At 38.3% G+C, this 21,366-nt stretch overlaps 1 protein-coding gene across 2 annotated transcripts in view; it reads left to right on the top strand.

Moving 5' to 3' along the window:
• The first annotated feature begins 14,942 nt into the window (after window positions 1-14,942).
• Window positions 14,943-21,366, top strand: part of LOC126299419 (cyclic AMP-responsive element-binding protein 5) — a 150,540-nt gene continuing 144,116 nt past the window's right edge. The window contains exon 1 of one of the 2 annotated variants that reach the window (XM_049991316.1): window positions 14,943-15,344. In XM_049991316.1, the coding sequence (XP_049847273.1) occupies window positions 15,291-15,344 (54 nt within the window). In that variant the 5' untranslated portion in view covers window positions 14,943-15,290. The remainder of the gene's footprint in view (window positions 15,345-21,366) is intronic. The other variant, XM_049991317.1, reaches the window with a different exon arrangement.

Genomic DNA, 21,366 nt, shown 5'->3' with positions numbered 1-21,366 from the left:
AAAAAGGTTATCACATAATACTGCCTCACAGTAACTGCTACAAGACTATCTGCTTCCCACACAAACTATGGTGTCAATCAAGTGGAGATACAGCTGCACACCGGCAGGAGGCACCACTGGACATTGATTACTGGCCACTCACTGACGCACCCACCCCCCAAATATTCCAATAGCCGCTCCACCAGCGAACAGTAAAAATAACATGTCTGTGTTATGTTAGAGTAAGACAATTTATCTTTATGTAACAGTTTTCTGTATGCATAAGCGCCCTGTGATGAGCAAAACATGCTTGAAATGTGTTGCAATATGTTAAAAGTAAAAAAGTAATTAAACTCCTTCTGTCTGCATCAGTCTGTATTACGATAATGAGAGAATAATATTCACATTCAGTAGCTGAGGGCAACTAAAGCTGTAGCCATAGGCTCAAATCCTGCTGGAATAGTATATTTAAGTAAAAGTTTTCTTCGCTAACTGATGACGACCACAACGAATTTAAGAAAGAGATTTCTATGAGACGCTTACGTTTGTAATGTAGTGCCGTATAGATAAAAGAGTTGTTCTTTGCAATCGACAGGTTACTGATGAAGTATGCCACATTTCACTCATTATCATCTACTAGCTGGGGCACCCAGCTTTGCTCAGAGTGTTGATATGAGATTCTGTGGTAGTTGGAAAAAAGGATAATATTTGTGTTGATATGAGATTCTGTAGTAGTTGGAAAAAAGGATCATATTTGTTAAAGTATAAGAGGTAAGAAGTTTTTATTTAAAACATATTCTAACTACTTAAGTACTTGATTATAAAACAACATTTATCATTATATGTACAAATTTTTCGAATTTCCTATTCAAGAACTAGCTACGTATACTTGAAGAAGCAGGAGTCTTTGTGACTGATGCCGCAATGTTTTAAAGTTTGTCCTTGCGCTTTGTTAACTGTAAAACTGTAAGATAATTTGACTAGAAACTGCAATCTTTTAAATTGAAATGGCAATTCGGAAGAGATCAGTGATATTCTGCGGATAAATAGTGTGTCCTTTGTACTTCCCAGTCATAAGTTTGGCTTCAATGATGTTATTCGATAGATGTTTGATGATCATCCTTCTTCCATTACCTAGTTTAGATGAGCTCAGATTTTGAGCAGTATGATCTGAGATCCAATTTTAAGCCGAAGGCAGTGTTAATGGCATACCTGGTACTTGCAAAGAGTTTAGAAATTTCGTAGGGAAGTTCACACTTTCTTCAGTGTGAACCATCATGTCGATCGATTTTTATATTCTCTCTTCTCCGGGAACTTTTTTTAAATGTTAACGTTGATATCGTTAACAACATTATTTTTAGTAGCCAAAATCGCACTTTCAAATATGCATTTGAGGTTGGTATAGTTGTGGTCAATGTTTGGATAAATTTGGTCAATAAGTTCGTTTATAGCAGTGGCTATGTTGCAGAAATCACTCTTGAGTTTAATTATGTCAGTCGTCTGGTCAAAAAAATATGTGCCTTCGCCTGTTTGTAAAAGTTTTTGCGCAAAATGTGCTGCTGTTTCGTCTTTCGATAATTCAACTCTCATATTTTTTGTTACTTGTAGTTCTTGTATGTGTGGCCAGCATGCAATGATCCCGCCTGCTGGTGTTGTCTTGGGGATAACTATAAGTGTCATCATCATCATCATCATCATCATCATCATTTAAGACTGATTATGCCTTTCAGCGTTCGGTCTGGAGCATAGCCCCCTTATAAAATTCCTCCATGATCCCCTATTCAGTGCAAACATTGGTGCCTCTTCTGATGTTAAACCTATTACTTCAAAATCATTCTTAACCGAATCCAGGTACCTTCTCCTTGGTCTGCCCCGACTCCTCCTACCCTCTACTGCTGAACCCATGAGTCTCTTGGGTAACCTTGCTTCTCCCATGCGTGTAACATGACCCCACCATCTAAGCCTGTTCGCCCTGACTGCTAGATCTATAGAGTTCATTCCCAGTTTTTCTTTGATTTCCTCATTGTGAACACCCTCCTGCCATTGTTCCCATCTACTAGTACCTGCAATCATCCTAGCTACTTTCATATCCGTAACCTCAACCTTGTTGATAAGGTAACCTGAATCCACCCAGCTTTCGCCCCCATACAACAAAGTTGGTCGAAAGATTGAATGGTGCACAGATAACTTAGTCTTGGTACTGACTTCCTTCTTGCAGAAGAGAGTAGATCGTAGCTGAGCGCTCACTGCATTAGCTTTGCTACACCTCGCTTCCAGTTCTTTCACTATGTTGCCATCCTGTGAGAATATGCATCCTAAGTACTTGAAACTGTCCACCTGTTCTAACTTTGTTCCTCCTATTTGGCACTCAATCCCTTTATATCTCTTTCCCACTGACATTACTTTCGTTTTGGAGATACTAATCTTCATACCATAGTCCTTACATTTCTGATCTAGCTTTGAAATATTACTTCGCAAACTTTCAATCGAATCTGCCATCACAACTAAGTCATCCGCATATGCAAGACTGCTTATTTTGTGTTCACATATCTTAATCTCACCCAGCTAGTCTATTGTTTTCAACATATGATCCATAAATAATATGAACAACAGTGGAGACAGGTTGCAGCCTTGTCTTACCCCTGAAACTACTCTGAAACATGAACTCAATTTACCGTCCACTCTAACTGCTGTCTGTTTATCCATGTAAAGACCTTTAATTGCTTGCAAAAGTTTGCCTCCTATTCCATAATCTCGTAGAACAAACAATAACTTCCTCCTAGGAACCCGGTCATATGCCATTTGTAGATCTATAAAGCATAGATACAGTTCCCTGTTCCACTCATAACACTTCTCCATTATTTGCCGTAAGCTAAAGATCTGGTCCTGACAACCTCTAAGAGGCCTAAACCCACACTGATTTTCATCCAATTGGTCCTCAACTAATACTCGCACTTTCCTTTCAACAATACCTGAGAAGATTTTGCCCACAACGCTGATTAAAGAGATACCTCTGTAGTTGTTACTATCTTTTCTGTTTCCATGTTTAAAGATTGGTGTGATTACTGCTTTTGTCCAGTCTGATGGAACCTGTCCCGACTCCCAGGCCATTTCAATTATCCTGTGTAGCCATTTAAGACCTGACGTTCCACTGTATTTGATGAGTTCCGACTTAATTTCATCCACCCCAACTGCTTTATTGCACTGCAATCTATTGACCATTTTTTCCACTTCCTCAAATAACTATAAGTGTTCGTCGAAAATGTCCTGGGAGTATGAGTAGAGCTCCTCCCATCATTTCAGAGTTCCCTCATGTTCTGTCCATGGTTACAAGTAATTTTTTTATGTGCCACTTTGCATTCGTCCCTGAAGATAATTTAAGCTTGCTTTAGAAGTTCACCCCTTCCAGATGCTGTTGAGATTTTACACAATGGGAAACGTTCTTCAGCTGTATTCACCGGTAATTGTAGGGCGGAATGGGGCAGTTCTTCCTCCTTCCAGAAGCGTGGTTGCAATGCCGCATGGTGCCAGTAGAAGTGTGATGTGTTGCTTAACACGTATTTCCGCTCCCAACAGATTTATTAGAAATGATTTCCTGGTGCGTCCCAGGAAATAATTCCGACACTGTTGTTGTCGGTACGGTCCATGATAACGTTGTAAATTTCCTTTTGAGTGTCACCGAGGAGTGATTGGTTGTGTGCAATGTCCTGGAATAGTTCATTGATGTTGTAGCTTTTTCCTTTTCTACTTGCGAAGTTTAGCACACTGATAGCATCTTTTCGTGCTGCTTGAATCCCAAGTTTTGCTAAGGTCTGGTTGTTTATTGCTAAACATTAATTTTCTAGGCGAATGAGTGTTTCATTGAAGATGTCTTCGTTGAATTCGATGATCAGCTCAGGATCAGCTTGCCGGTTGTGGTACGGTATGTCATCTCTCATACTCTTTTTGAATGGGTCCCATAGCTGTTTTGGATTCAATGCATTATATGTTGTTAGAATTATTGCGAATAAGTCTCTCATTTGTTCAGTTGAGACTGTGACTGAGGCTGCTTGTAGTTTAATTCCCGCTGGTTGTCGTTTTCCAATAGTCCTAAGCGTTAGCATCCTTCTCTGTACGTCTAGCATATGTTACCGACAACATTCTTGAGATCAGTGAAACTTGTTGGTTCCGTATTTTGTGTAGCAACATTCGGAGACAGAAACATTCGGCATTTTTCGGATATATGGTGTCTTTTGCGGAGTAAATGTACTGGTAGATGTTGCTCAGTTGGTTCATATCCGTCTATAGGAAAATTGAAAATCCACCATGCTGCTTCATTACTGTTGATGTATCTTCCCATCTGGTACATGAGGATCTCGTCGTTTCTATATTGTCGTTCGCTGTCTTTGGCTATTTGAAATACTGCCATGTCGCTGACTTTCTTCACGTACTTACAGACATATTTGATGGATTTCGCTGAATTGCAGTATTCTACGTTTATGTGTGCTTTGAACATTTTGGTAAATAGTGTCTTATATTTTACTAACCAGTGACTATCTATTTCCAGTTTGTCACTCACTGGTATTCATATTTTTACTGCAAAGCCACTGTCTTTGGGTGATCGTCTTCTGTATTGTGGAAAGCCATCAACTCTCTTTTGTGTGTAATCCAAGTATGGTTTTGGGTATTTTATTGTGTATTTTCCGTCACTTATACATGGCGAATTGGGGTTTAATAGCCCGCATGGCTCGTGAATCACGTTTTCCGCTATTACGCCGTACAGTTCCGGATCTTCTTGTGGACTGGGAGCTTCAGATCGGTTGATTTTGTCGATATCCGTGGGACGGATTATGTTTGTAGTCATGTGAGATTGTGAGAGTGAGGTAGTCCTCGTTTTCGCCATTCGATTGTGAAGATCCAGCATCTAACATATTTTGTGATGACTTCAGTAAGTCCCATTTCTTTTTGTCGGAAAACTAGGCCTATCATGTCGTGTCGATGCATGGAGGCCTATCCATATCTTAGTTGTCCTTTGATTTCTGGCCACAGCTAGTTGCATGTTATGAAGAGGTCAGACCGTCCCTATTTTCTTATGTAGGTCATGACATGTTGAGTGTATTCGTGCATCTCTCTCGGACTTTCTATGAACGATGAGGATAAGATTAACATTGTTCCAATGTAGTCATTGTTACCGTCATTTACGATTGTGTCTCGTAGATGGATGTATTCTTCCGTGCGTAGTTTCTTCTGATTCAGTCTTGTGTAACGCATCCCTTCCGCTTCTACTTTTGCATGCAAATCTACCATAATTGTTGGAATTAACGGCGAGTGTTGAGAATGTGATTGTATGTTTCATTGCCTCTGATCATTAAGCGGTAAGCGCAGAACTCCTTAGAAGAGACTTTTTTGTTTGTTTATACGCCTGTTTCAGGTTGGATTTGTTTCGCATTAAAATGATATCCGTCCTCTCCGTGAAGAAATATTAACGGATATTGGAGGGCATCATATGAATGGTGTACCTCTGCAAAGCGTTGTAGTCCTTCTCTTCTTCATTCCACAATTATGTCACGGCTTGTGTTTTCATTGTCCACAACTATGATGGCGACGTCATCTATCTGAGTTGCATTAAATCGACATTCGTGTTCTCCAAGTGGTCTTTTGTCTGCTCGAAATATGTAGTCATCAGAAATCATTCGATGTAGTGCTGTTTTGAATATGTGCATCAGTTGATTTTATTCGTTTAAGGTCCTCTGTACATTTCGGGCTACTCGTCTCAATACACTGATATATGTGCTTCATTGATCAATTTCTGTTTCTTCATTTCCAATGAAATACACTTGCAGCAATTTTGGTCTTCGTTCGGTAGTGGTAGTAATGATCCCATGTTGTGATAGATTTGTTCTTGGATGGGAAAAACATAATCGATTTCATAGAGATGAAATTGCAAAGTAGTCATTTGGAAACAGGCGTTGTACGCTTTTGCATTTTGAAGAAAGTGTTCTGATTCTGGAGATTCCTCGCTCATATAATGTAAAAATTCCTGCCGAAGTGCTTCCAGTGGTGGTACTCGAATTTTTCCATTCATTCAACAGAATCGTGGTGTTTCTCTACTGAATTTTCCCCCATTCCAAATTGGCAGATTTATCCATTTTTCGGATTACGATGTGTTTGTGTTTGTTATATTGTTTTGCAGGCTAGTAGTGGAATGCTTGATTTACTAGGTTGTAATGTTAACTTGTCCGCGCTCCTCGTAGCATGATGTTTTCATGGCTAGCTTGAGTTCGCATTCTTCACTGTTTGTTTTTATTCACACACTGCGCTGCTTTTTCGGTTCCTCACTTCGTCACTAACAAGAAGGTGACGCTAGAACCCATAACAGGTCTTGCTTTCCATACCTCTACTAATGGGTAATCCCACCAGTAGAGAAGTCCAGAATGAACTAAAAAGATTTCAAATGGTCCACATTGTTCCAGAAGATTCCACAACATTTGAGCGTGTTCTGGAATCTTCCACGACGATATAGGATGATACGGGACGTTCCCGAACATTCTGGAATTTCCCCAATGTTCTAGACTATTCCCCACCGTTCCAGACCACTCTGGATCATTGTGGAACATTCTGGAATGTTGTGGAATGTTCTCGAATATCCTCAAATGTTCTAGAAATTTCTAGAGGGCGAAATTTCCCAGCCCTTGTAACTCAAAAACACGGCCTTCAGGTAAAAACGGGATCCTGCTTCATGGATGGTGGATAGAGAGCTACCACATCACATAACTCCCTTTATTGTACTGGGACTCGTTTCTTAGTTTTAGTGACATGAACATTGTACACTTACTTTTATAATATATAATGATTAATACATAGGTGCTTCACTGTCGCTTATTTTCACAATTTTTCGAATATTGGACCTGGAAGAATGGACACATTGATGATCGCCATACAGAATATTTGTATTTACCATACGTATTTGTATTCAGAGCAACGGCAGAACACCTTGCCAGAAAAGCTGATAAGAAGCTGGTTAATTTAGGCATAAATCTGCGTTCTCTTGCCACCACAACAGAACTCGATAATTTTCATATGACTATTGTGGTTGCTAAGACGCATCGTTAATATTAAAACGTTGGGAGCTAAATTAGTAACACTCTGAGCAGGCGCTGCATAGAATCTCAGCACCACGATCAGTTTGGTGAACTTTTGTTATTTTGGGTCCTCTCTGTGTTAAGCATAGTGTAGGCTGAAAAGTTCTTCAACATAGGTGCTTTTCAATTTTATCGACAAAGCATCAGCAGCCGATACAGTTTAATCATTATGAATAGATTCTGTCATTATAACCCAATGTCTTTTATTTCGATCGACACGAAGAAGTCTGAATCAGACTAACGTAAAATACGAGAAGAAATAGCGATGAATGTTTCAAGTTGGTCGATGGCTGCTGTAGGGTAAAGGAACGCTCCAGCACAAAATGTTCTGATCTTAAAGCAGCCACAAACTCTTACATGGAAGGCTTTGATATTACTGGTGAGTTAGACAGTGAAGCTAATTTTCTTTGAGATCCCATCACATTGTTTGGCAGACTGCCAAAATGCAGTTAAAACAAAACAAAAAAGGACTGAGTGGAGTCGAATTCATGACTTCGGATATACATGTACCACTAGATCATGAGCAGATCCAGCACTGTAACAGCTCGACCAGAAGACAACATTTCCTTCAATCACTTCCGCATGCTACAGTGTTGCCAGATTGTACAGATGGCTGGACTTAGAATTTTGGGGGCAACCAAATTACATTTACGACTCGGACTTAAAGATTTGTACACAAATAATAATACACAATACACACAGTTTATGAGTCATAAACGAATATTTTTATGGTATTAATTAAAATTTATAACTTTTTCAAGAAAGTCACTTTAAGTTTGTATATGATACCTGCTGATATTCCTCTAATTTTAATTCTATTTGATACACTATCCTATGGGAGAAATGACACTGTGTGAACAGTTTGACAGAGCACTGAAGAACCTAAGTCGAAACAAGGCCCCAGGAGTAGACAACACTCCATTAGAACTACTGATAGCCTTGGGACAGACAGCCCTGACAAAACTCTAACTTCTGGTGAGTAAGATGTATGAGACAGGCGAAATACCCTCAGACTTCAAGAGGAATATAATAATTCCAATCCCAAATAAAGTAGGGGTTGATAGATATGAAAATTGCTGAACTATCAGTTTGATAAGCCATGGCTGCAAAATACTAACACGAATTCTTTACAGACAAATGGAAAAACTGGTAGAAGACGACCTCGGGGAAGATCAGTTTGGAATCTGTAGAAATGTTGGAACATGTGAGGCAATACTGACCCTACGACTTATCTTAGATAATAGATTAAGGAAAGGCAAACCTATGTTTCTAGCATTTATAGACTCAGAGAAAACATTTGACACTGTTGACTGGAATACTCTCTTTCAAATTCTTAAGGTGGCAGGGGTAAAATACAAGGAGCGAAAGGCCATTTACAATTTGTACAGAAACCAGATGGCAGTTATGAGAATCGAGGGGCATGAAAGGGAAGCAGTGGTTTGGAAGGGAATGAGACAGGGTTGTAGCCTATCCCCGATGTTCTTCAATCTGTATATTGAGGAAGCAGTAAAGGAAACAAAAGAAAAATTCGGAGTAGGAATTAAAATCCACGGAGAAGAGATTAAAACATTGAGGTTCACTGATGACATTGTAATTCTGTCAGAGACAGCAAAGGACCTGGAAGAGCAGCTGAACGGAATGGACAGTGTCTTGAAAGGAGGATATAAGATGAACATCAACAAAAGCAAAACGAGGATACTGGAATGTAGTCAAATTAAATCGGGTGATGCTGAGGGAATTAGATTAGGAAATGAGATGCTTGAAGTAGTAAATGAGTATTGCTATTTGGGGAGCAAAATAACTGATGATGGTCGAAGTAGGGAGGATATAAAATGTAGACTGGCAATAGCAAGGAAAGCGTTTCTGAAGAAGAGAAATTTGCTAACTTCGAGTATAGATTTAAGTGTCAGGAAGTCGTTTCTGAAAGTATTTGTATGGAGTGTAGCCTTGTATGGAAGTGAAACGTGGACGATAAATAGTTTAGACAAAAAGAGAATAGAAGCTTACGAAATGTAGTGCTACAGAAGAATGCTGAAGATTAGATGGGTAGATCACATAACTAATGAGGAGGTATTGAATAGAATTGGGGAGAAGAGAAATTTGTGGCACAACTTGACTAGAAGAAGGGCTCGATTGGTAGGACGTATTCTGAGGCATCAGAAGATCACCAATTTAGTATTGGAGGGCAGCGTGGAGGGTAAAAATCGTAGAGGGAGACCAAGAGATGAATACACTATACGGATTCAGAAGGATGCAGGTTGCAGTAGGTACTGGGAGACGAAGAAGCTTGCACAAGATAGAGTAGCATGGAGAGCTGCATCAAACCAGTCTCTGGACTGAAGACCACAACAACAACAACAGCATCAACACCGTTGTACATCCGTATCCCTACATGCAGCATTATTTTCTGGTAACAAATCGATTTACCCTGAATCCTATGTACTTCAGCCTGCTGTCCATTTTCATAACTACAAATGTATCGATTTAATGTCACTCACTTAATTTTGCTTAGTAGATAGTTCTTAACAGTAGATATAGAGTCATGATGCCACATCTCCTGAAATACTCTCTGAACGACTCATTTTTTCTCAGATTGCACATTACACAAACTGCCACTTTTTACATTTTGAAAATACTTCTGTTGAAAAATGAGTTGCCCCAGGTGACTTAATACTGTAATATGCAGTGAAACTGTAAATAACAGACTTGTAATAGAACTGAACAGATGACTAATTAGTTGAGTACCCTTCGAGCACAAGATACAGTTGGCGGTTTATTTGTGACATAACTTACATGGATACTCCATTTAAGGTTCTCTTCAGGCCACATACTTAAATACTTAACTAGTCATTTCATAAATTTGGACGAGTTTTTCTTGCTGCATGCATATTTATTTATGTTCTTGAGATGTTTTGTCTTTTACATTAAAGCAGTGGATGGATGACAACAGGCAAATTCCATATTCCTAGATTTATAAAAAGCATTTGACACAGTGTTCCACTGTAGATTATTAATGAAAGTTCAAGGTTCTCAGATATATGAGTGATCAAAAGACTTCTTAAATAATAAAATACAGTATATTGTCCTCAATGGCGAGTGTTCATCAGAGACAGGGGAATCATCAGTAGTGCCTCAGGGAAGTGTGATAGGATGACTATTATTCTCTACATACATAAATAATCTGGCAGACAGCAATCTGCAGTTGATTGCTGAGGATGCTGTGGTGTGCAGGAAGGTATCATCAGTGATTGACTGTAAGATGACAGAAGATGACTTAGACAAAATTTATAGTTGGTTTGATCAGTGACAGCTAGCTCTAAATGTAGAAAAATGTAAGTTAATGCAGATAGGTAGGAAAATCAATCCTGTAATATTTGGATACAGAATTAGTAGTGCCCTGCTTGACATGGTTACATTGTTTAAATATCTGAGCGTAACGTTGCAAAGCGATATGAAATGGAACAAGCATGTTAGGTTTGTTGTAGGAAAGGCGAATAGTCCACTTCAGTTTATTGGAAGAATTCTAGGAAAGTATGGTTCATCTGTAAAGGAGACCACAAGTAGGAGAAGACTACATATAGGACACTAGTGTCACCTGGACCTGAGTACTGCTCGACTGTTTGGAATCCATACCAGATCGCATTAAAAGAAGGCATCCAACCAATTCAGAGCTGGCCTGCAATTTTTGTTACTGATAGGTTCGAACAACATGCAAGTGTTATGGAGATGTATCAGGAAATCAAATCGGAATATATGGAAGGAAAGCGACATTCTTTTCAAGGAACACTATTGAGAAAATTTAGAGAACCTGCATTTGAAGCTGACTGCCTCCAACATGCATTGTGGATAAGGACCACGAAGATAAGATTCAAGAAATTACGGTTCATGTGAAGGCATATAGGCAGTGGTTTTTTTAAGTCTATTTGTGAGGGGAACAGGAAAGGAAATGTCTAATATTGGTACAAGTTACCTTCTGGCATGCACCATATGGTGGCTTACGGAGTATGTGTGTGGATGTAGTTGTAGATTTAATAGTCATTCGTGTTTTTGGGGCGACATCTACGTTCCCTCAAAAGTCGCACTGTCACTTTACTTATAAAATATCGACTAATTTTCACTTCATGTTGTTTTTATTTTCTAGTGTTCGTATTTCATAACTAACTGTTGTGAAACCACATATATACCATCCATTCAGTGATTCATCTATGAACCAGAAGGGGCTGCTAAACAGAGATGATTTCCACTGATTTTTAAAACTTTCATTATATTCCGGCTTCTTTTACTCACAAGCGATATGGGCATATATTTTTATGGTTGTAAAATTATTATTTTCCAAATAGTCCTAATTCTTCACTGTAAACTTCATTCCAGAATAAATGTAGTGTTAGGCTGTTATTAATATACCTAATTTTATAAGCAATTTTTCTACAACAAGTTCGTAGAGGGATACGACATACTGAAGTAACTAAAATAAAAAGAGTATTTATATATTTTAGGAAAAAACTTAATGTTCTGTAAAAAATCTAGGAGGAGCAATGGACATACATTGTGTTAAGATGTGTATAAAATAAACATCTGTAGAATGAAATATGATCTTCTTGTTAGTTAATGATGCTGACAGTTTAATTTTTTTGTAGATCAGACTATTTAGTAGGCTACAGCCGGTTGTACACTCCTCAATTAGCCGCCAGTTAAGCTTTATTCTCGAAATAGTACGAGAAACGCGTTGTACGAACACAGAATAACGCTTTACCAGAGAATAAACTCAGGATAACATAACTGGCGATTTCTGGTCAGTTAGCGAGCTTAATTGGGCAATAAGTTTTCAAGATAGCAAGAATGGTGACAGATGTAGACAGCGATGAGGAGATTTTGGCTGAACTGTTCATGAGAATGAGGAAGGAGAAGAAAGTGAGACAATGCTGATTACCAATTTGTATGAGGATTTTGCTTCTCAAAAGAAGCCATACTTCGCCTTTTCAATCTTACGCAAGAAACTGTTTAAGTCGATAGATAAAAATGTACTCACAAAGTGGCGCCAGAACACACACATTGAAAACTGTTGTGACTGCCTCCTTCTTCAGGCAGAAGGGTTGAAGGGCAAGGAAGAAGGGTGAAGGAAGAGGACTGGAGAGGTCTAGGAAAAGGGGTAGATTTTGGGAAAGTCACACAGAACCGTGAGTCAGGGGAGACTTACCATACGGAATGAGAAGGAAATCGCATGTCACTACATTTCGCTCTGTCGTATTCAAAGATGTACATTTTGTAATGGAAGCCATCAAACTTATATTCAGGAAATTAAAATGTCCCGTGGTGCTTTGGTGCTTCTCCTGCTCTCAGTAGGCCAGTTTGACATACTACCCCCCCCCCCCTAAAAAAAACTAAACGTAAAGGCAGTAAAGACACGAAACAAGTAAGACAATACACATTCTTCAATCCTTAGGTCGCAGCGTTTTCTTCCCTCTAATATTGCCAAGACTTTGAAAAAGCTGTTCATACGAATAGTTCCCAAGACTGCTACGGTTTCTCGATTTGATTACGTCTATTTTGCCACTGTCTGCTAGATAAAACGAAATAGGCCTTTCTAATATTGCAGTAGTTGTAATACAAGCCAAATAAGTGAGACTGTTTTGGCACAAATGGTTCAAATGGTTCAAATGGCTCTGAGCACTATGGGACTCAACTGCTGTGGTCATTAGTCCCCTAGAACTTAGAACTAATTAAACCTAACTAACCTAAGGACATCACACACATCCATGCCCGAGGCAGGATTCGAACCTGCGACCGCAGCAGTCTCACGGTTCCAGACTGCGCGCCTAGAACCGCGAGACCACCGCGGCCGGCTTTGGCACAAATGATCATTTCTATCAACCTCATATGCATAAATAATACAACAGAATGTAACTCATGAAGTACCAATATCCAGTGCCTACTAGGCCTCCTACAAGCAAAAAGTTTTATGTTAGGAAATAGTTTCATATATCATTCATATGTTCCAGTTTCTCAAGCATGAGATCGAAAATTTTCGAAATTTTTATATAAATTTGGATTCGTCAATTCTTCCATATAATTTGTGTGAAGCCCCCACTCCTTTTCCTTCCTTGTTCTATTAAGCAATCTTGTCAGCATTAATTCTGTAACTGTTCCTCCTACTGTCAAAACTTATTCTCCAGTTAACTTCACTAACCCTGCCAGAATCACCATTTTAGTTATCCTGCATTTATTCTCTTGTTATGCGTTATTATGTGTTTGTACAACGCGTTTTCCCCACTATTCCGACAATGGAATTAAGCGGCTGATAACCAGGGGCTGTATAACTGGCCCTTGATAGTATAGCGATTTAGCAAAAATTTTCTGTAAAAACTTAATTTTGCTGGATACAATAACTACAGCCTCCAGTTTTATATGTGAAATATGTACTTTTCTATCCCAGGATTATAAAAAAGATAATGGTTGCTTATTGTAAATGTTAGTATCTTATTCTTCATATACACCCTCAATATAATTAACGACCATCACATCATAGAAACAGGATTTATATACGCCCAAGAACTACTGAAGTGGATGAACAAATAGTGTTCAATAAGCCAACAAGGGTATTTTCTGTAGAACACCCATCGCTGCTTAATAAATGAATCATTTTAAGATGTAAATTCAACAGCAAGCTAACCAGTAGCAGCTCCCAGAATTTTAAGTTTTCATGACGTCTGTGTTGCCATACATTGTCAGAGAGACTGAAGAGACCACCTATTTGACAAAGCAGACCGGATTTCACGGTTGTTTCTACATTATGCACCTACTTACAGTTCACCATCTACTATACAGATGCATTTCATGGACTACTTTCGTGTGTACAAATCTAGTATCTGAATCGAAATGACTGTGGCGTCCTTCAGTTGAGAACTTTATCAAATCGTTATTTCAAGGTACACAATTTGGTACTTACATCCCACATATGGGATGCCACCTATCTGTAATCTCTCCTATGTTTTCTGCGCATGTTTACCTTCTTCTTTCCTTAAAAAAAGTACGCATATTTGTTGTAGCGGCTCTGTTGATGTATGTGAATCTGAATGTAAAATGTTGGATATTTTTTCCATACTTTATTAGGAAATCTAGAAGGATCTCTTACAGGTCAAACAACAAATACCTGATCCTTTAACTAATTTCAAGGTAGATCGTTATATTGTTGTACATAGTCAGTACCCTGTCAGTTTAGGTAAATGTTTTGCACTAATACTTTCATTAACTGAGACCGTGGAAGTTTCCGTGTTTTGTACGACATTCTTGCACTCACTTGCAGTACCTTCCAGGCTCAAAGTATCCTCAAGCGAATAGTTTTGCGATATGGAAGTCTTATTACACATGTCTGACATGTTACTTCTGAAGACGACGACTAACTAAATATGAAATGACGTACGCTCATTACTTGTAGTCAGCCTTACCGGACACGAACGCTATTCCGGGAATAACTAACCGGGGAATGAACCGGCGCCGTGCAACGCGCACTCGAAGTTAACCCGTGGTTAGCCTATTCCTCGGTTAGCAAACCGTGGATTTGTCACGAGGTTGTACAACCGGTCCTTTAATAACTAAATAACCAATACCGATTTCAAACCTTTCTTAGTTAAATGAACTATCTAGTCAATCGATTTTCGGTCCTTTAAACTGGTCATTACGAAATCGACCATTGGAGCTTTTTGAGCTTTATGTATAAGGGAAATTATTTGAAGTAAATAAAAATATAAATGAGATACAGACGTTTAGAATTTCTGGGTTATATCTGTTTTGGTGCTATTGTAGTCATAAAGGCACAGCTCGAAATCGACCGCTTCGATGTTTATATAGTTTACCTTTGGTGAGATACTGTAGCACCAAAACAAATCGAAGTGCTATTCAAGCGACGAAGTTGACAGATGAAGTAGTAAACTAGTTTCTGTGTTTGTTGCTGTGTTTATAGGCTCGAGTTTTGATGATTGGCTGTGAACATAAAGTCACTATTTCTAAGAACGTATTACAGTGATGCTACAGTCAATCACATTCTCGAATACAGTACTGGAGAGATATGAGAGCTAGCGAAAAATATTGTGAAAATCTAAATACTGATCGAAATGGTGCCAAAAAGAGAGATTTCGAAATTAGCAATTTTGCGTGGGAGTAACGTGTTATGTGTTTTGTGATATTTTAACCATGATGGAAGAAAGTGAGAAGCCGTTTGCCTGCTCAGCAGAAGGCTGCTTAATGGTATGTGTCTATGCGTTAAAATCGTTGTGTGTATTCCAAATAGGCTATATTATTTGTTGTTAGCACTCCTGCCCCAACCCTCCTGGATGATACCATAGTATCACTGTGGTTGTCAGGAAGGCTAGACTAAGCTATATACCTACGTTTATCATAATGTTTCAACTAATGATTGGTGTTCATTATCCCTCCAGAAACGTAGTTTTACAGAAAAAGTTTCAGTACAGTTCCTCGCCATATAGATGCAGAATTTATCTAAAATCAGGGACCAGAAATGTTATACTTGATGTAGATTTTATTGAAACACCTATTAAGGTAACATCTGAATAGAATTTACAAATGTTTCTATTTACTTTACGTAGCGAGACGAAAAAGCTAGTGAATTACGTTTTTGAGATACAGAGCGAGAAATATGCTCTTACAGTAAGAGCATAGTGATTTGTAACACTGTAATTGTGCATAAAGTTTCACCGGAATGTTCCAGATTGACTACATAATGTTAAGATAGAAGTTTCGGAACTAGATTTTAAACTGTAAGTCATTTCCAGGGGAAGATGTGGACTCTGATCACAATTTATTGGGTATGAACTGTAGATTAATACTGAAGAATTGCCAAACAGATAGGAAATTAAGGAGATGGGACCTGGATAAGGGCAACTGTTGACTTTAACAGGGGCAAGGAATACAGAAAACAATGAATGTGTAGCTTTGAGAGATGAAATAGTGAAGACAGCAGAGGATCAAATAGGTAAAAAGACAAGGTGTGGTACAAATTCTTGCGCAACAGGAGATATTGAAGTTAATTTATAAAGGGAGAAAGTATAAAAAATTAGTTAATAAAGCAGGCAGAAGGGAATCCAAATAACTAAAATATGAAGTTGACAGAAAATGCAAAATGACTTAGCAGGAATGTCTAAAAGAGAAATGTAATATTTTAGACTCGAATTTCTCTACGGGAAAGATGGATACCCCTACAGGAAAATTAAAGAGGCCTTTGGAGAAAAGAGAAGCAACTGAATGAGTATCAAGATCTCAGATGGAAAACCAATCCTAAGCACTGAGGGGAAAGCTGAAAGCTGAAAGGAATATGTAGAGGGCCTATTCGAGGGAGATGAACCTGATGGCAATATTATAAAAATGGAAAAATATGAGAGGGTAAATGCAATCAGTCTACAACAAAAATTGATTACAAATCACTCGTACAACTAGCTCAAGTGTGTGGACCAAATAGGACTAACAGAGGATATGTACACAGAAAAGAGCAGCACAGATCTTCGCAGGTTTGTTTGATCCATGGGAGAGTGTCACAGAGAAATTGAACTGTCAGATTGTTGAATTAGGCATAAACTGTCCCGATGAAGTCTACTAACAAAGTTTCAAGAACCGGATTTAAATGATGACTCTAGAAATATACTACAGCCCCCTATGTATCACTCACTTAGGGATTGTGAGGATAAGATAGAATAATTACTGCACATTAGAGGCATTTAAACAATCTTTCTTTCTGTGCTTCATAACTGAATGGGATGGGCAGAAGCCCAAATACCTGGTACAACAGGAAGTATCCTTTGCCATGCATTTGACAGTGGTTGGCAGAGTTCAGATGTAGAGAGACTAGCATGATGAATTGCATTAGTACAGTCTTCAGGCAAGACCACAACAACAACAACTACTACAATGTTTAATGAAGTGGTATATGTTTGTGTTAAAAAGCTAACTCAGTTCAAGACAAACTGCAGCATAGTAGCTAATAGCAATAATCATGTATATTATTTCTGGCCTGTCCTAATATCCAAATGTTAAGTATGCCCTTTGATAAAGAAAACTGTCAACCTAAGTTCACAGAAAATGTATCTGAGAGTTACTGTGTATGACATGTTAACAACTATTTTAGTTGTTGTCTGTTTTTCTTTAACATTAAGCAAATCAATTAATATTGCCACATTTTCTGACTTGCAGTGAAGAAAAATATATTCTAACTGAGAGAAATGATCTGCAGTTTTCTATTTAGATTTAGTTGTTAGTATGACTCTGCTTCATCTAATGTATTATCATTAATCAGCTGTGTGCAGGCTTCATTTCAACAAGTTGGTAATACATACATTTACATCACTATTCTCTTATAAGCTTTGTAATTTATAACATGAAATTGTTTGATAGAGGATCTCAGAACATACAACCCAGGCCAAGAGTCTTTATGTTTAGATATACCCCTAACAATTGTGTAAATAACAAATATAGTTGACCTAATCAACAAGGTTCATTTTCACCAAGCTTTCACAGAAACGGCTATCAACAACAACCAGGAGCTTTTTACATACAATATTATATTTTTTGCAGTAGGCTAATGTCTCCAGTCCATCAACTGATTCAGACAGTTACAACTGGGAAGAGCAGGGTTCATTACCCACCTAATAATTTAGGTATCCTTTGGTTTCTCTAGATCATATAATGCAAAGACAGGGGTGGTTCATTTGAAAAGCTCGTAGTCATTCTTGAGTCCAATTTGGTTTGAGATCTTGCCATAATGACCATGCCAGCCAGAGATTAATCTTTGTTCTTTAGTTCTATTTAGTTGTGATATGTGTGAAAGTCTGGTAGCTTCACAGATGATAAGTAGAATGAAAAACAAAGTATGAACATGTGAAGGTAATTATTCAGTTCTTTACGGGAGGCAGCCACAGCTGCAAAATACTAACACAAATTCCTTACAGTGGAATGGAAAAACTGGTAGCACCCGACCTCGGGGAAGATCAGTTTGGATTCCGTAGAAATATTGGAACACGTGAGGCAATACTGACCCTACGACTTATCTTAGAAAATAGATTAAGGAAAGGCAAACTTACGTTTATAGCATTTGTAGACTTGGAGAAAGCTTTTGACAACATTGACTGGAATACTCTCTTTCAAATTCTGAAGGTGGCAGGGGTAAAATATAGGGAACGAAAGGCTATCTACAATTTGTACAGAAACCAGATGGCAGTTATAAGAGCCGAGGGGCGTGAAAGGGAAGCAGTGGCTGGGAAGGGAGTGAGACAGGGTTGTAGCCTACCCCCGATGTTATTCAATCTGTATATTGAGGAAGCAGTAAAGGAAACAAAAGAAAAATTCGAAGTAGGAATTAAAATCCATGGAGAAGAAATAAAAACATTGAGGTTCACTGATGACATTGTAATTCTGTCAGAGACAGCAAAGGACCTGGAAGAGCAGGAGGATATAAGATATAAGAGAAGGAGGATATAAGATGAACATCAACAATAGCAAAATGAGGATAATGGAATGTAGTCGAATGAAATCGGGTGAAGCTGCGGGAATTAGATTAGGAAATGAGATGCTTAAAGTAGCAAAGGAGTTTTGCTATTTGGGGAGCAAAATAACTGATGATGGTTGAAGTAGAGAGGATATAAAATGTAGACTGGCAATAGCAAGGAAAGCGTTTCTGAAGAAGAGAAATTTGTTAACTTCGAGTATAGATTTAAGTGTCAGGAAGTCGTTTCTGAAAGTATTTGTATGGAGTGTAGCCATGTATGAAAGTGAAACATGGATGATAAGTAGTTTAGACAAGAAAAGAATAGAAGCTTTTGAAATGTGGTGCTACAGAAGAATGCTGAAGATTAGATGGGTAGATCACATAGCTAATGAGGAGGTATTGAATAGAATTGGAGAGAAGAGGAATTTGTGGCACAACTTGACTATAAGAAGGGATCGTTTGGTAGGGCATTATCTCAGACATCAAAGGATCACCAATTTAGTATTGGAGGGCAGTGTGGAGGTTAAAAATCATAGAGGGAGACCAAGAGATGAATATACTAAACAGATTCAGAAGGATGTAGGTTGCAGTAGGTACTGGAAGATGAAGTAGCTTGCTCAGGATAGAGTAGCATGGAGAGCTGCATAAAAGCAGTCTCTGGACTGGAGACCACAACAAACGACATGGGAGGTGAAAATTTAATTGTGGTAAGTTACTGGAATTCCCTAGTAAGAAAATTAGGGGAGAGAAAAAAATAGTTGGAGAACATGGGCTGGGGAAAAGAAGTGAAAGGGGAAGCCACTTGGTAGAATTTTCCACAGAGCACAATTTAAGCATTTCAAACAACTGGGTTAAGAATCATGAAATGAGGAGACACCAAAGGAAAGAAAAAGACACCAAAAGCGTTCAGATATTTATGTAGGTCTCTGTAATGGTAAGATATTTAGAAACCAGATTTTAAAGTGCAAAACATTTAAAAACGCAGACTAGTACTGTCACTACAATTTAGTGGTTATGTTCTGCAGTTTAAAAATGAAGAAATTGCAGAAAGTTTGGATATTAGGGTTAATGAATGAATAAATCTAAACAGGAGGTTGTTGAAAGTATCAAGGTGAGCATTAGGGAACAATTGACTGATAAAAGAGAAAGGAATTCAATAGAAGATGAATGAATATCTTTGATTGACGATATAGTGAAGGCAGCCACATGTTCTGATGGTAACAGTGCCACATGTAGAGGCCCCTGGTCTGAGAAGCCAAGACTCCAGTCAACTTCATGTTTTTATGGCACACATGACAATGAACGTACCCGGCAGTTAAGCCAAAACCTTGCAAAAATTTGATGATAGTCACCATGTCTTCCCCCTATGCAGCCGGCAATGAATGTCTAGTATATTTTTCTGTCATGTCCATTGCTTAAAAAGAAAATAAATGCACAACACCAACAAACCATACACAAACATGAAAGAATAAACATCAGTACATCAAATCAATATAACTGACTAACAGAGTGGCACACTATTGCATACACAACTTAACCCAATGATCTCACAAAGCCAAGTGACTCATTATCATACATTTTACAGACAACTTCAGACATGAACATCCAGACAAGAGAACACCACCAAATACTACATCACATCATCTACAGATGTGAGCGGACTCAAAAACACTGTGTCACCGTGACATCACACAACTCACTTACGTCACAGGTCAAAGTAGACACTTCCCTTGACTTGATGGTCACATAGGCAAAAAGACAAAGCCCAGTAGAAATCTGTGGACAACACAAGAAATACTGAATGTAATTGATGAAAGTAGAAAATATGAAATTGGAACAAATGAAGCAGGTGAGAGAAAATACCAATGTATAAAAAATGAGATTGACAGAAAGAGCAAAATGACTAAGCAGGAATGGGTCAAGAATAAGTGCATGACTGTAGACTTATGTATGAGTAGGAGAAATATAGGTGATGCTTACAGGAAATTAGAGACACCTATGAACAAAAGAGAACAAGCTGTATGAATATAGAGTGTACTGATGACAAGCCAATGTGAAACAAAGAAGGGGAAGTTGAAAGGTGGAAGAAATTTGTAGAAGGGATATACAAGGGAAATGAAGAGAGCATTACAGAGAGTGAAGAAGAAATATATGAAGTTGACATGAGAGATCTGTAACTATGAGAGCAATTTTGCTGATCACTGAAAAACCTGTGTCATAACACTGCACCTGGTGTGGACATTATTTCCTCAGAACTGTTTGGACCGATGGCCTTTGAAGTCTGGTCTCTTCAACCCCCACAAACCAACCAACCCGAACTGATGAGATCACTGTGAGAACCAACCGTGACACCAGACATCTCATTCCACCCAAGCTGTGCTTACTTCTGTTGGGCAGTTCCTTCTATTCCGTTGGGTATATTCACAGAAACTCGTAAAATTAATATTTTAGGTTGTTTTATAATTTCATTGACACTGAAATACGATAATCACTTTTTATGTCATCTCGGTGTACATTTGGTTTTGCATTATTACTCTGATATTCACACTTAAGTGTTTGGTGGAAGGTTTGAGAACCATTTTGACTATTTCCCTACCAGTCCAATCTCAGATAGCTTGTGGGGAAAATGAACATTTAAATCTATTAATCTGTTCTGTTTTCTCATGTTTTATTAAAATGGTCATTTCTCCCATATAGACAATAATTGAAAAAATATTTTGGGATTTGGAGGAGAAAGTTTGTGATTGAAATTTTGCAGAAAGATCTCACAATGGG

The sequence above is a fragment of the Schistocerca gregaria genome, chromosome X (assembly GCF_023897955.1).
Source record: "Schistocerca gregaria isolate iqSchGreg1 chromosome X, iqSchGreg1.2, whole genome shotgun sequence".
Lineage (NCBI taxonomy): Eukaryota > Metazoa > Arthropoda > Insecta > Orthoptera > Acrididae > Schistocerca > Schistocerca gregaria.
The sequence above is the reverse complement of the archived record's forward strand: the minus strand, read 5'-3'. Positions and strand labels throughout refer to the sequence as shown.